This window comes from Lissotriton helveticus, chromosome 5_1 (genome assembly GCF_964261635.1).
Source record: "Lissotriton helveticus chromosome 5_1, aLisHel1.1, whole genome shotgun sequence".
Classification (NCBI taxonomy): Eukaryota; Metazoa; Chordata; class Amphibia; order Caudata; family Salamandridae; genus Lissotriton; species Lissotriton helveticus.
This window is the reverse complement of record NC_136065.1, coordinates 1,449,391,989-1,449,408,887: the sequence shown is the minus strand read 5'-3', so window position 1 is coordinate 1,449,408,887 and position 16,899 is coordinate 1,449,391,989. Positions and strand designations below refer to the sequence as shown.

Sequence of the window (16,899 nt, the reverse complement as noted above, 5' to 3'; positions counted from 1 at the left end):
AGGCCAAAATCTTGTACACTTTGAATAAGGTTGAATTAAGTGTGAAAACATCTTTTTCCTGTAAATTAATTTTACATTAATAGGAAAAATTGTTTTGGATTTTGATATAAATGATTATGTGTATGACATCAACATGATTGTGTTGCACTAAATGGGTTTTATTGAATAAAGAAAAATGAAAAGAATTTAAAAAATACTAATGAAACATAGATGTCTTCCATATCTTTAATATGATGTACCTTTCAAAAGAAAGGGCTCAATGGCCAGTGTAACTTTGAGAAAGGCTGGGATAGGCTGAAATGTGTCAGGGAACTGGAACACTGTGAATAACAATAAAATAGATCCTTCGTACCCCGTCTGGAGTGCCCACTCTTTCGTGTGTGTCGAGAGACATGGAATGGATGTGTAAGTTGGAGCCATTCCAGCTGTGGTGCACCCACACGAAAGAGGATGCGATCGCGATACGGAGTTTGGGAGGAGAGACCCGCTATTTGGGTGAAAGCGATCCCTGATGCGACTGCGACTGTGTTGTTGGGACTTTGAAAACATTTTGATGCAGCCCGGGATGTTACCGTATCCTGATGGGACAGAGTACGGGTCGATCAATCAAAAGGATTACCGCATCCAGTGTGTGGAAATCAAAGCACGAGCGTAGATTTCTGTGGCAGTGCCACTGACTGTGTCTCAAGCCCAATAGATGCTCTGGAGACCGCGAGACGAGGAAAGGTGACGAGACAGCAGGCATTGTCTTCTTGAAAGATTTTGACCGGGAACGTCTGGAGGTGGCCAAACATGTTTTTGACAATAAGGAGAAAACTGTTGATAGCTGCGTGGGAGGTGCTACTGCCAACATTGCAGGTACATTAACAAGGAAGCAAATATCTTTCAAATTTGAAAAACTGTCCAAAACAGAAATTAGTAAGTGGTGGAAGTTAACTTCACAAAAAAGATATTTGGAAGTTAACAGAGTGCCAAGAGGGCTGAGTATCTTTATAGTCCCCACTTATGAGGTTCCACACCTGGGTTTATTAGAAGAATGGGCAGATTTCACGGCTAAATCAAGTGAAGGCATGATTGTAATCCTAGTAAATTATTAGATCTGGCAAAAATATGTGAGGAATTGAGGAATGTGCAGATTGAAATTGAGAAAATGGACAACCAGAAATGCAATGAAAGAATACCAAGACAAAATGGTGGAACGTCCGCAAAAGCATGAGAAAGAAGTAAACTTACGAAGCAACAAAAGTTTCAAAGGGACAAGGCGCATCATGACATTTGCGCAAACAATATGATATCTACAGGAAGGAACTACTCCAAGAAGACTCACAGAGAAGACAGGATTTGATTTCCTCTGGGTCAAGTTCAGATGTCACTTCGGAGAATGATGATGGGAATAACCCGGTGGGAAGAATGGGTGCATAGGGTTTTCACAACAAGTACCGCCTATTGAGAAAGGCCGACAGACCAAAGAAGAACAGTCCACCCCGAGGAAGGGGAAAGGGAAGAGGAAAAGTTGCCAACGAAGACAAAGGATCAGACGAGGGAGACGGAGAACCAATGCAGGGCAAGCAGAATTTGCGCAGCAAGAAGAAAGTTTAGAAAACCAAGAAGGAAAGCTAACTGTTTTTAATCTATCCCGACAAAATGTCACCAAGGAAGACACATCACTATTAGAATTAGGACTTTCATTTTGTACCACTTCGGGCTTTGACTATGCACAGATCAGGATTCGCCTTTTTCTGTTTATCACAAAATTAAAATTGATTAAAATTCATCAAACCAAAAGTCAATTCTGTATTCCTATATAAAAAATGCACCATCTTGTGAGCTGCTGATTGGGGAAGCAGAGGGATTGCATGCTCTGCAGACTTTGTACCATGAGAGTGAAGGAGGGGATCCCCACGTTGACATGGATCATATGATGATAAATATGGGGATTGATATTAGATCAGCCAGTGGGTGTGGTTTTAAAATGACATCTTGTTCTATTCCCCTAACTGTACATGACAATTTGGATGTGTAATCAACAAACAAAATAGTAATAAAAGATTTGATGAGGCTGAGAAAATCTGGTGGGGTCTTTACAGATAATCTAACTGTGGGATGTAGGAAAGTGCTACAATCCTTGAAATATGATACCAAAAACTATTATTAAGAAAAGTCATGGGAACAGGGCATAAGCGTGGAAGGGTATACTCAGATGTGAGTCCCTTGCTCATTGCACCATCAGGATTCAAGCAAGCCGGGCCGACGAGGCTGAAATGCCAGAAACCGGTCCCCGGTAGCTTGTTTCCTTCCCAGTATAAGAATTGGCTTGGTAGTTTGGTTTGCCCTGTTCCCATCATGCACTGGGACAGGAACAGACTAATTTGCATGTAGCCAGGTTCTGAGCTGGGATGGTGCAGTGAGCTAAAAAATGGTGATGGATCAAGCCCTGATCTTTGGACTGAGTAAGAGTGGTCTCCTTAATTCAGACACTCTGTTCATCACCACCCCCTTTTCTGAATCATTTTGTCCACCATAAGCGTGGAAGGGTATACTCAGATGTGAGTCCCTTGCTCATTGCACCATCAGGATTCAAGCACGCCGGGCCGACGAGGCTGAAATGCCAGAAACCGGTCCCCGGTAGCTTGTTTCCTTCCCAGTATAAGAATTGGCTTGGTAGTTTGGTTTGCCCTGTTCCCATCATGCACTGGGACAGGAACAGACTAATTTGCATGTAGCCAGGTTCTGAGCTGGGATGGTGCAGTGAGCTAAAAAAAACGGTGATGGATCAAGCCCTGATCTTTGGACTGGGTAAGAGTGGTCTGCTTAATTCAGACACTCTGTTCATCACCACCCCCTTTTCTGAATCATTAATGTTTTTTAGCCATATATTCTTGAGTATTTATACCCTAGGGAGAACAATCAACCTTTTTTTATACACATATGAGATATTTAATGAATGAATTTTGGTGTATAATAATTATCTGTTGGGAGTGGCTTTACCCTTAAGTATTGGATAGGATTTGTAAATATACATATGTATTTATTTACAAAAGCTCAGAAGATTCATATCAATTTCAATTTAATATACATTTTAATTATCACTTTGAGGAAATGACTTGCATCTATCAACTAGGTATGAGAAGGTCTCCAACAGATCACCAAGTATCGGAAAAAATTGAAGTCAGAGGATAGTAAATGAGGGCCACTGGCCCAAGATACTATGAGATCCATCTAGACCTCCTGGTTCACAGGCCAAAATAATATACACTTTAAAAAAGGTTGAAATTAGTGTGAAGACATCTTTTTCCTGTAAATGAATTTTATAATAATAGGAAAAATTGGTTTACATGTTTATGTAAATGATTATGTTTATAACATCATCATGATTCTGTTACACTAAATGCATTTTTTTGAAAAAAGAAACATGACAAAAGAAAGGGCCCTATCGCTAGTGTAACTTTGAGAAAGGCTGTGATAAGCCGGAATGCGCCAGGGAACTGGACCATGGCTCAGCAGAGAGGCCAGCTCCTTCCCACACTCTACACGTAAACTTGTGATCAAATAGAGAGGTCTCAGTAGATAGGACAGTCTTTGTTCATACCCTACTATGCACACCTGTTATCCTAGAGTGCAAGTCTCAGTGGAGGGAAAACCTTCCACACTCCCTTGTATGTGCACCTGTCACCTCTGAGAGAGAAGCCAGCCCCTCTCTACACCCGATTATGGACTCTGTCATTTAAGTGAGAGGTATCAGTTAAAAGACCAATCTCTCCCCACACCCTACTACTTTCATGTGTCATGCAAGAGAGAAGAATGCACACGCACTGACACACCCACACACAAACACATGCACACATACACAATCATAGAGAAAGATTACTTTCAATTGTAATGTAATTATTAATTGAATTTCTACAAACTGTTTATAGCTTTACAGCATGTACACAAATATCCTGGAATATTTACCTGGACCACACAAGAAAATACATGAAGTATTGTGTTGTCTTGAAGAATTCGTTGAAAGAAGAGTGAAAATTAATCAAGAGACGTTGGATCCAAATTCTCCTCGGGACTATATCGACTGCTTCCTTATAAAAATGGAGGAGGTAAGAAAGCTATGGAGTTTGCATTTATAAGGCAATAGTAATAAAACATGAAATGAGAGTGAAGATAGAAGGATAACAAGTGTGCACATGCATTTCAAATACATTTCTCAAAGTAAAACATATAACGTTAGTTCCGACCTTTTTTAGTCTCAAATCTCCTGTTAGGCATTTTAGGAAGCTCACTGTTAAATATGCAGGTATCCGAACACTAATAGACAAAACTAATCATGACACAGAAACAAGAGTTCTCTTCATAAGGCCCAGTCTTCAAACCTTTACAAAAAGCAGCATGGCCTACGTTGTAGGCTGTCTCCCTAGAAAGGCCTTTCACAGTTTAAAAGCACTTCCACCTGACCAAGTCCAATTGAATCTGGGTACAGAGAGAAGGGATGCATTGGTGGAGCGGACTATGTGGCCCAGAACAGAAAGGATGAAATTGTCCCTGAGATGCATTGGACCGGAGTGATAAAATGCTCAATGATCATGGTCGAGGGATTTTAAAAGATCCTTTCGCCACTGGGCTCAAATGCAATTAATTCAATGCAGTGGAAGAAGAGGTGTGTCAGGGAAGACTTCGAGCACATTTAGCTGCAGTATTTTGGATGGTTTAGAGTATTTTCAGTAGGTCCAATGATACACTCAGGAAGAGATAATCGCAGTCGTTCAGATGACTCTGAATTTTCTCCTGGACCACAACGTGGTAAACTGCCATTAGAAGGATTTGTAGAATTTGCCTCAAAACCTGCAATGACAGGAAGCATGTGGAAAACAGATAATTAAATTGTCTTTTCAAGGAAAGATCTGCCTCAAAATAGTATCCCAGAGTTTTGAGAGATTTCTCTGGCGCAGGAGGCTCAGACCAGTATTCAGGCCAGAGATTGGATAGAGGGGGTCTCAAAAGTTGGTTAGGGTGAATCCAAAGACCCTTAATTTTATCAGAATGAAACTGTTTTGCTATTAATGATTTGTATTGCTTTCTAGCCAAAGCAAGCAGGTCCATACATTAGTGGAACGATGTTCAGGCAATAATCGTATGTGCACAATCTTAAAGAAAATCTTGAAGCGATCATCCACCTCAGCGTATCTCACACTGAAGTGACTGCCTAAGCCCAGTACTGACATTTGCTGCTTACAAGTATCTTGACAAGTAAAACTAGAAAAGAGCCAAAAAATCCGCTTTCTGAACCAGCAGTAGAACTTTCAAGGCATAACAGAGCTACAATCAGGTAAACATATACAGCCTAATTATGAACGGGTTGGTTAATTCAGACCCATGGTTAAACCCATGATTACGCATGAGTCGGAATTACGAGTTCAAAGGCATTCAAAACTGCCAAAATGTAATAGGGAAAGCATGCAATGTTTACTGTAGCATGAGGATTTTGGTGCATTATACACCAAAATCTGCTTGTTTTCCCCCAGAAACTCATAATTGGTGTTATTTATCATATCCGATAAATAACTCATACTGTGGTATTGTTATTTATCAAAGTATGAGTGCTCATCAATCAGTTACATTAATATGGAAATGTACAGTTTTACATCTTCATTTATATGCAAAACACAAAATAAATATGGATAAATACAGATAAAATGACCAGAAAATAAATATGGATGAATACTGACAGAAATGTTAAAAAAAAAAAATACCATAAAACCGGGAGCCCTAATTATGGACCACCACTCTTTGAGATAGTTATATACTGGGATAGAGATTGTTGAGTTGATTAAATACCATATAGGCCAGTTTATGAGACGAAGAGCTTGGTATGGTTCTGCTTGGAGCCACATTGCTCTGCTGTCTGGAATTGTTCAGGAACTCCCAGTGTCTACCATGGAGAGGCCTGTAAACAACTCATTTATGCCACCCAAATCATTTATTTTGGGCAACACAAATCTTGTGACCATGACGTTAGGTAAGAAAAAAACTTGGGACATCTCTTGCACACTATGTTAAAGCCTAATGTTATCATGCTTTTTATTAAGCAACACGTATTCCAATGAACACATGAATATATGAAATATAAGCATACTGTCAAAACATATGATGAATGTAGCACAACATTATTTCACAATAATAAGGAATGAATGCATCAACTGTTGCAAGTTAATATCGTCTTATTTGAAATAAGGACTAAATAAACAGCTAAGCAAAGACATGCTTAAGGGTGGCTCCTACGAGGCATTAAGAAAACATGTATAAGGCGTTCTTAACTTGTTGAACGTTTGTTTTATTGCTAATTCCAAAGCTCAGGTCATGCAATTTAATATTTGTTTTTTTATTAACCCAAGGAAAAGGATAACCCTGAAACAGAATTCCACATGTCACAATTGGTCAAGAGTGTACTGAGTCTGTTCTTAGCAGGCACGGAAACAATCAGCACAACTTTAAGATATGCCTTTCTTCTTCTTCTCAAGTATCCTGAAATCAGAGGTACTATATTTAAGGCTGCATAATACACATCAATTGCAAGCTTTGTTTACATTACATGGTTAAAGAGATGTTACCCTTGAGTATTCCTTTTAATCTCAGTTCACTATTATCACACAGCATTATATTGGACTCTCAAACTGTCAGTTGGATGATGGTCACAGCTCAGTTACCAATGAGCCTATTTGCACACCACAAACAAACGCCTTACTTTTAACCTTAATCATGTGATCAAATGTCAGTTTTCTCAATATAGAGAATTCACTAAACTGTGCCTCAGTACAATTAAATAAATAATATTAAATAATGCTGTTCTCTATGCCTGATGTGTATATGGCAGGAAGGCTTTAATATTGCATAATATGTTGTTTGTTTGCTGTTTATGTGATATCTTATGTTATTTTAGGATTGTTTTAAAGGAGGTAATTTTTAAGTTCTCTTTTTATAAAAAGCCCAGCATGCTTGCAATGTTTAGCCCGGGCTTTTTGTTTTAGTATAAACAATGTTAATTGTTCAAAAGTAACGAACTACAGATGTTTTGCAATCACTGATAAAGAACTAGCACAATAAATACAACACCGTGGCCTGAAATTGTAAATGCAACAAAGAAACAAAAAGCACCTCAAGGTTCCCATTGCACTAAACACATCAACGTAAATTACGTCACCTCCCTGTTTCCTTTCCAGCCAAAGCAAACCTCCATTGTCTCAGCTACACACTCCAGCACCCATACATTAAGGTTTCCAGTCTTAGTACACCCTACTGAAGCATCGGAATATGATGTACCTCAAGAACATCAAAAAAGACCCCAACACGATGTTTTTATACAATCCATAACTCAAATAAGATGGTTGAACAGTTCCTGGATGTTTCAAGAATTTGTCTCACACATCTTAAGACTGTAGCGTGTTATCCTTCAGTTTATAGATGGAATATTCAAAGGTTGCCAACTCATGCATTTCTTCCAACCAGGCCCGGAATGTGGAAAGGGCGTTAGAGTTCCAGAGGCATAGTATATCTATTTTAGCCACTGAGGGGCCATGTCTACCCTGCAGTGTTAGAGTGGCAGAGGTTGGAAATCTGTCATGTCGTGTAAAATCATCACACTGCAAGTTTGTGGCCCATGTTCCCCAGCAATGGTCGCCACCTCTAACCAGATCTCATCTCAAATTGTGTTTGTATCCTGGGACAGTACTATAAAATGTAATTAATATCCCCTCTCCCTTCCCCGCAACTACAACTCGCCTAGCTCTTATGTCCCCTCTCTGTAATGTGTAGGATCTACAATGTCTTCTGTGTAAGATTTCCTAATAGGAACACTTAAACCAGTGGTGGCTCCTCTGCCAACGCAGGAAACATAAAATGATATGATTCCTTCTGCTGCGGCAGCTTTCTGTGCGGGGCGACTCCGAGGAATCCTAAGTGCCCAGGACGGTTTGGTCAGCCCTCTTGGGCCATCCAAAACAGTCATGCACACTTCTCATATTCTCCATGCAGGCTGCATTACAGCCTGCATGTAGGACATGCCCAGGCCCTCATTCCATGGCTGAGTGCTGATCCACGGCGCTCAGACCAATCACAATGCAGCATTGTGATTGGCTATCGGACGCCTGGCACCCGGGTGCTTCCTGCTGCTGTCTTTATCCAGCTGCAGGACCGGAGCAGAAAGAAGAGGACGGAGGAGAGGCGGCAGCCGTCTGTCCATCACAGGTCAGTGTTTTCTTTTTTAAGTTCTCCCGCCACTCCTGCACCCGCCTCACCACCGAGTCTGGTACCAGCCACTACTGATTTTAACCAGACCTCTCTCAGCATCATGTTTTGGACTCTCAGACTAAAGCAAGGTTTTCCTTGTCAACCCATAAAGGCACAAATATTTCCCGGTTACCTATCTGAAATGCAGTATCATTCCAAACAGGCGCTGCCCTGTTTATAGAAGCACAGGATTTGAGTAGGAAATGAGCTCTCTTCTGGGCATAGCAGGAGCCTGAAAGTATGGGGTTTCCGTCACATCTGCCACTTCCCTGTTCCATGTAGTACATGCCCAGTAGATGTTTCATATTTGTTAGCTCTCTCTCTATCTTGACCCAAGTGGGTGTTTCCCTGTAATGAGGGAGAAAATATACAGCTGGTGCCAGTTGTTGGGCAAGAAAGTAAGTTTCCATGTAAGGTAGTTTTATTCCCCCTTATTAATGAAATCATACAGATATGCCCCCCTGAGTCGTGATTGCTGCCCATCCAACACAATGGAACTAATGGTAGCATTTAATGTGAGAAGTGGTGCTTGGGGCTTTTGTAGAGGTAGCATGCCAAGCACACAATTAAACCGGGGTTCTGTATTCATTTTAATGATCTGCAACCATTCACACTTGGACAAATGCAGGCAAGACTACCGCTTGAGATCTGTTGTCATCTATCAATACGGAGTTTTATGTTTTCATTCACCACGTTAATATTGATGTAAATACCAAAGTACTTAAGTTTTGAATATTTCCATTAAAAGTGGCCATTGCCCACGGTGGAGCTGCTTGTACGAAAGTTCAAGCGTAAAACCTCAAATTTTAGTCAATCACTGTGTGGAAAAAATGATTCTACATGCTATGGCCCAAAACTATCTTATTAGAACAATTATGTTTAAAAACACTGTGAGTTCTGTATAACTGTGCAACTTACTGGCTCCTGAAAATCACCCTGCTTCAATATCTATAGGACTGAAAACAGTAAAGCACATCCTCCATGAGTACTTGCCCACAATCATGCCTCAGAATGTGTTGAGAAATTTGCATTATAAAAACTCAAACCTACCGGTCACCAATAAGATGCTGGCACTAAAGGACCACAATTTAAAACTCACAGTGTACCAAACGTAGATGTAAGCAAATATGCAATTTATTAAAAAATTGTGCAACTGTAAACACACATGAGACCCAAAGTCAGCTGCCTCTAGCCATCTCTTAAAGTTCAATCAATGAAAATTTTTTGAACATACGTGACAAGAACTTTCAATTCTATTAAGGACACGGAGGCGAGGATTATGCTTCTCATTTCTTTACTGATATTTTGTCAGCAGCCAATAAAAACAAAGCAACCAAAAATACTACAATACCCATTGATACACTTTGGGTCACATGATCAACCATACAGGGTATCCCTATATAATCTGCAGCCATGATGACATTGTCCTCTTTCTTTGATAAAACATTAAACAGTTAAGTCCATAAACAACAATTTGATCTTGAAAAACCATCCTTTACTTAGAAGTACCTCCTCTAGTAGAAATAATTTGCAGCCTAACGGGTCTCCTTATTCCAGACTTGGTTGCTGAACCAACGCGTCATAATAATCTCAGTGGAAAAGCAAAGACCTTTCAATAATGTGGACAATCATGTTCTACTTGAGATCATCACCTGAAATGAAAAGAATAAGACCGTAACACTGTTCACCCTCTGATATCTCACCAATGCATCAGAGAAAGGGAAGGGAAAACATAAGAACATGTATGCAGTATGAAGATACTCAAATAACGATACAATGCAATTTACAATGTAAAATACATGTCTTTAGGGTAGGATAATCCTCTCCTCCGTGTCCTTAATAGAATTGAAAATTCTTGTAACGCATTTTCGCAAATTTTTAATTCTATGTCAGGACCAGAGGCCCTAATTATGCTTGTTTAAAGCTTAGCCACCACTACGGATGCCACATCCACAATAGGCTTGTAGAAAAAGGATTTAAACGTGGTTTCAGTTGAACAATCAGCTGCATTCATAATATATGCAAGGCTGACCCCTACAGAAAAAGCCTTTGACGCCATAGCCTCATGAGCTGAATGTGCTCCAAATTTTCAAACATCAATCCCCGCTTCGCTTATGAGACAACGCACCCATCTAGACAAGGTTGCTGGAGTCACTGGGCACAAGGGTTTTTGCAGCGCAATTAACAATTGACCCCTCATGTCTGCACGAAACTCAGCAGTACTCACACCATAATCTTCTAAACACTGTACAACACAGTATATGATTGTTAGGGAAATCTGGGTAAGCTATTGAAGAGGTATTACACTTAGTCCGCTTTGTAATTGCAAAAGTCACACCCTCTGGGGAAAATCTATGACCTGCTAGATCTAAAGCGTGGACATCTGAGACCCTTTTGCATGATACTAGGCAGAGAAGCATGGTCAATTTAACAGATAGCTGTTTTCTTGACAAATATTTATTGGAAGGCCAGGCTTCCAAGAACCTCAGGATGGAGGAAACCTGTGAGCGCCTTTAGATCCTCACGTGTGAGTAGCGCACTTAAAATTCCCTGATTGATTGATCCCATAACTCTGAATACTTGGGACAAGGGGATTTGACCATCTGAATACCCCTGAGCAGTTTACATACCAAAGGATACTCTCCTGCCGGTTTGCCATCCAATGACACGTGACCTGCTGAGATGGCTTAGCCTAAACCCTAAGCCATGATGTTAGCTAGAAAGTTTACAATTAAGGAGACATGTGCTTTAATGGGATCCACTTCCCGTTGTTAGAACTGACTACACCATTGTTTCCAAGCTGATGAGTATCGCTTGTGGGTGTTAGTTGACAATACCTCGCTGATACATCTGTCAGCATCTCGTGAAATGCCTGGGAACTTCCATTTGTCCCTGAAACTCGCCATGCTACCAGAGGGAGTATCCCCGATTCTATGAAAGGATGCAGGACCTTTAAAGGGTCCCGCATTAGGTTCCACCGATGTGGAAGAAGGATCGGCACCCAAAAAAGCATCTTCAGAAGTACAGGGAACCATGCCTGCACTCTCCAGACTGAATTGATCAGAATTAACTCTGATTGATGACGTCTGGTTTGTGCCAGACCTCTGGGAATCAATATGAATGGCGGGAAGGCATAGCATGGAGATGTCGGGCCAGTTCTGTAGAAATGCATCTATGGCAAGAGACTCCAGATCCGGACGGCAGCTGTAAAAGGGTGGGATTTGCCTGTTGAGATGTGATGCAAGCAGATCTATCTGGCAGGGACCCAAAAGACAGTTCAGCAACTGGAAAACCAGCGGATGAAGTCTCCAGTCACTGGAATCCCGCAGGTGTCAGGAGTGCCAATCGGCTACCTTGTTGTTGCAGCCCGGAAGGTACTCCGCTACCACTGAAACACTGTTTTGAAGACAAAAGTGTCAAAAATCAGTTGGCAATCTCCGCTAGAATATGGGATTTTGTCCCCCTAGCGTACCGCAGACACGTTATCCATGCGAAGCAGCATACAGCAGTCTGTATTTCGGAGTGCAAGGCGTGTGGATCGCAAAGGAGCCTGCTAGAAGCTCCAGGCAATTGATATGCAATTAAAGTTCCTCCTTCGACCAGTGGCCGCCCGTGGTAATCTGGCTGCAGCGGGCTCCCTAACCCCACCAGCTAGCATCAGATTCTATCACTACATCCAGGGTAGGACCGAAGAGGGCTCGGCTGTTCCAGGCCTCCATGTGGTCCAACCACCAAAACATCTCCCACCTCGCATCCTCGGAGAGAGGAATTTGTTCTGAATAGGCAAGGCCTTTCTGGAGATGTCGAATCTTGAGCCGTTGAAGTGCCCGGTAGTGCAGGGGACCCGTGAAGATCACCTGAATTGAGGAGGCTAGAAGCCCTAAGATCCGGGCTACAGATCTCAATGACACACTCTGCTTTCGCAAAATCAACCTCAACTCTCACTTGATAGACCTGATTTTCTGAAATGACAGGAGGAGCGGACAACTCCGTGAGTCAATCAGAAAACCCCAAAACTTGATCAATTGAGTTGCAATTAAAATAGATTTTTGTGAATTTACAATAAATGCTAGACTGTAAAAGATTGATTGCCGATTCATCTTTAATTAAGGAGACCATGCCATGATGATGATGTCGTCCAAGTATATAATCAGACGAACTCACCAAGCTCCTGATGATTCCACTACTGGCCTACGGAGTTTCATGAAGCACCAAGGCACTGACTAGAGGCCAAAGGGAAGGACTCTGTATTCGTACCACATTCCCCGCCAGATGAACTGTAGAAAACGTCAATGTGGCGGATATATGGGAACAGACAGGTACGCATCTTTCAGGTCCAGACAGACCATCCAGTCCCTATCCTGAAGGAGGTCGTGTAGAAGATGGATGCCCTCCATCTTGAAATGTTGATAAACTACCTCCATATCTGCCCTTCCGGAATCCATTCTCGGCTCGAAGGGTTGGGTAGAAGGAGGAGTTACTATTGTAATTGGAGTCCTGGTAACCTCCTTGTTGCTGCTGGTACTAGCTACGCAGGGTGCCTTGGCTGTAACCACGGCTATGACTGCCCTCGGTATCGCCTGGCCCTGTTGAAAACTGGACAGAAAGCTTGTTTCAGGGATCCCTGAGCCTTATCCAAACCACTAAAAGTGGCTACAAACTTTGTCAGCTCCTTGAGAAAAGGTTGGCCGAAGAGGACGCCCTGGGCTAGGGGACCTGATTCAGAAGAGGAGAGCTCTACCAATTTAGGATCAAGTGTTAGAAGTATTGAGGGACGTCGCTTGCTGGACATTGTGCAGTTCATGTTTCCCAGCTGACAAACCACCATCTGCACCCATCCAATCAATTCTTCTAGATCAAAAGCCATTGCGGACTCCTTGGCTCGGAAGCCCAACTCCAAAATCTAAGTGAAGGGACCAGTCAAGTCTAAAAGCTTGTCCTGGCATGATCTCCATGCCCGGTCCTTGCCCTTTTAGGGTCTGGAGGCGGAAGCCAGGTGGTGGAATTGGGATGAGCTATCTTCACTGGCTCGAAGGTTAGGAGTCTAGGCTGGGAAGGTGCATCTACATAACGCTCTTTCCTTGATTTTTTGGAGGGTCTAGGGCCTCCTCCTGGTCAGACTCCTGGTCCGAGGAGGTATCATCCCCATCCCCTGAGGTAACTCAATGATGGTTGCTTCCTTAGTGGAAGTGCCATATTCATGGTCATTAGCGATTGCTTTGGCCAGCTTTGCAAAGTCTGCTGCGAGGGGATTCTTGGTCCCTTTCCCACTGCCACTAAGGTGACTGCTTGAGCTGGGGAGCCAGCCCTGCTGTTGGGTGTAGGTGCATTAATGGCACTTTAGTAGCTTTATGGCCCTCACCAGGGCCCTATTTAAAGTGTGCTGCCCTCCTGCGTCTAGCCCGTCAACAAGATCCTGCTCCATCGACCCAGAGGGTTCCTCTTCAAAATATTCCTCTTCAAAATAATATTCCGACATAATGGCACACCTTAGTAACACACTTTCCCACAGGAGGACTACCTGTCCCTCAAACGAAGGGTTAATTCACCCAGGCAAGGTCTGTAACCAGTTGTAGCTGATATTTAATAAGAGGGAGTGGAGAAGCCCCAGGCAAGCCAAAGCACTTATATGCAAACAGAAATGTTTAAACAGTTTTAAAGGTTTTTAGATGTGGAGGAAGTGTGTGAGCAAGTAGCTAGTAGGCCCGTCCGCCCCTCCCCGTTTAAAAGGAAAAGTGCTCTGAAGATTTTGTTACCGGGATTGATATGTGGTATATTTATTAACATATGGTCAGGTACGTATGTCCCAATGAGTCTTGCGTGACTAGACCTGGTACCCCTTGAATGGGGATTGTAAAAAAAATGAAAAGTCAGGAAGTTGGGAAAACAAACGGTAAGCAAGGAGAATACAGTCCATATCCACCGGTGGTTGTTTTCTCCCCTATCTCGCTGGTCTTGTTTCCGCCTTGCTTCTGATCCTCTCTGTGGAGGGAGAGAGGGGTGCCGGCTAACCCTGGGCAAAGCACTACGCTACACTCGCGTACTTTGCAAAGTTTGCACTACTTTGCACTACGCAAACTGCACGTAGTACAGTGCAAACACGCCTAGCGTACCGCAGCGTAATTTTTTGCTTGCTCGCGGTCCTCAACATCAAGTTGGCGATCTCTAGCAAGCAAAATGACAGCCCGGCGAGACTTTTTCCTTTTTCGCGATCAGCAACATCAAATTGGCGATCGCGAGCGTGGAAAATAAACCTCCGGCGAGATTCTCAACGTGGGAAGGTCAGGTTTCTCATTGCGAGTGGTCGCGTATGCTCGCGACCGCTCGCGGTGAGAATCTACCAGTCCGCGTTGAGAAAGCTGCCGCTCCAGTAAAAATCCACTCGAGCGGCAGAAAACTACAGCTCGCACTGTGCAAGATGCCGTTTTCAATGATTGCTCAGTGACGGATGCTTGTCCGCACTATGCAATCATTGAAAACGGCATCTTGCATAGTGCGAACAGGGTATTACGCAGTTCTCGTAGTGCTACCTGTAGCTTGCGTATTGCAAAGTTGCTCTTAGCATAGCGCTACTTCATGAACTACGCCCAGCTCTAGTGCCGGCAATGGAGGTCACGTGAACCAAACAATGAAACAAAAAAAAGGACAAAATCAGGTCTCCACTTTGGACCAATACAAATGAAAGGGAAGAGTGCTCCCGTCACCTGTGTTTCCCTAACGTGCGGTGCCTGGGTGCCAAGGGAAAATTCTGTGTTTCGGGGTGGTGTGGCCCTTAAACCCTTCCCACCAACCCCTCAAAGAAAAGACCTGTTTTTGGGAACTTGCCTGGACCCATGACCCTTCTGGGCCATGGGGGTGGAAGTCGCAGCCTTTCCTACCAATGTTGGAGCGTTGGACTCAATTGTGTTGCTCCCAGAGTGGTCTTCGGTATGCTGCTTCTTCTTGCCAGCTGAAAATGCGTCCTGGGGCACCTCCTCTTCAGCTTCGCCTCCTTCCTTGTCAGCTTCACCTCTTTCCTCTGATCTCCAGGGTGAATCGAGTGACGTCCTCTTGTTCTCTGAGGTCCCGCCTAGCTGTTGCTCGATTGGTGGGGAGCTGTCAACATCCGGTTGGCCTACTAGACAATCAACCCTGCTTCCTGTGTGCCACATGGCAGCCACCATGTTGGAAAGGTCTGGCGGTTTCTGTGTTGCGCGAGGGGAACCCTCACACTGCCTCCCTTCCTGAAATGGACATGGGGAAATTCAGATGATGGACAGCATGAAAGGAAGTCCACGTTCGTCTGCAGTCTTCCTGGAGCGTGCATGGTGCAAAAGGAGAAGGCTGTAAAGCAAGAAACCAAAGGAGAACTTTAGGGTTGGAGTCTTTGTTCTCGGGCAAACCAAGTCAAGGGGGCATGATCAGTCAACAAAAGAAATTGTCGTCCAAGTAGGTCGTAATGGAGGGCCTTAATGGCTCATTTGATAGCCAAACATTCTTGCTCTATGGTGACAAATCGCGTCTCCCTAGGAAACAACTTGCGGCTCAAGAACAAGATAGGGCAAAGATTTCCTTTCTCATCAGGCTGGGAGAGGACTGCACCAAGGCCCCTACCAGAGGCACCCGTTTGGAGGACAAAGGTCTTCTGATAGTCTGGGCACGCAAGGACAGGTACGTTACATATGGCTTCTTTGAGTCGGGTAAACCTATGTTCTTGTGAGGGTGACCAGTGAATGGGTTTCCCTGACATAGCTGCTGTGAGTAGGTCAGTGAGGGGACTAACAATAGCTGAGAAATGGGTAATATATTGGCAGAAGTACCATATCAGCCCAAGGAAGGAGCGGACTTCTTTCTTGGTGGTGGGGCAGCGAATGTTGGTTATTGTTTCTAGTTTGTCTACCTGTGCCTGATTTTCTCTGCCTGAATGTCATACCCAAGATAACGGATGTTGTCTGTACCAAAGGAGGTTTTCTTAGGATTGATGGTAAGACCAGCCCTCTTGAGTGTTTGCAGAACGTTTTCTAAGTGGGTGAGGTGTGTCTCCCATTCAGGACTGTAGACAACTATGTTGTCTAATTAAGCCACTGCATACCTTTCGTAAGCACATAGCAGTACATCAATCAGCCTCTGGAATGTCACTGGGGCCCCTGTAGCCCAAAGGGAAGGACTTTGAAGTAGAATAGGCCAGAGGGGGTAGAGAAGGCCGTCTTTTCTCGGGAGTCTGGGGACATTAGAAACTGCCAGTAGCCCTTGGTAAGATCGATTGGGGACATCACCCTAGCGTCTCCTAGTCTATCAGTTTGTCCACTCGGAGCATCAGGTAGGGGTTGAATTTTGAGATAAAGTTTAACTGTCGGAAGTCTATACAAAACCTGATGCTTCCATCAGGTTTGGGTACTACGACGATTGGGGAGGACCATGCACTGTGGGAGGGTTCTATTATGTCCGCTTTTAACATTGGTTGTATTTCTTGGTCCACGGCCTGTCTTTGGGCAGCTGGTATGCGAAAGGGTCTAAACCTGATGGGTCTTGCTTTTGCTGTGTCTATATGATGTTCAACCAGATCCCTACATCCTGGTATTCCTGATAGGATGTCAAAAAAGGAAGAACATAGAGACAATAGCTGATGTCTCTGCTTTTCTG

General features: G+C 43.3%; 1 protein-coding gene across 1 annotated transcript in view; it reads left to right on the top strand.

Moving 5' to 3' along the window:
• Positions 1-16,899, top strand: part of LOC144755474 (cytochrome P450 2G1-like) — a 662,651-nt gene that overhangs the window by 512,579 nt on the left and 133,173 nt on the right. Inside the window, exons 5-6 of the mRNA XM_078644447.1 lie at positions 3,918-4,094; positions 6,387-6,528. Of these exons, the coding sequence (XP_078500573.1) occupies positions 3,918-4,094; positions 6,387-6,528 (319 nt within the window). The remainder of the gene's footprint in view (positions 1-3,917; positions 4,095-6,386; positions 6,529-16,899) is intronic.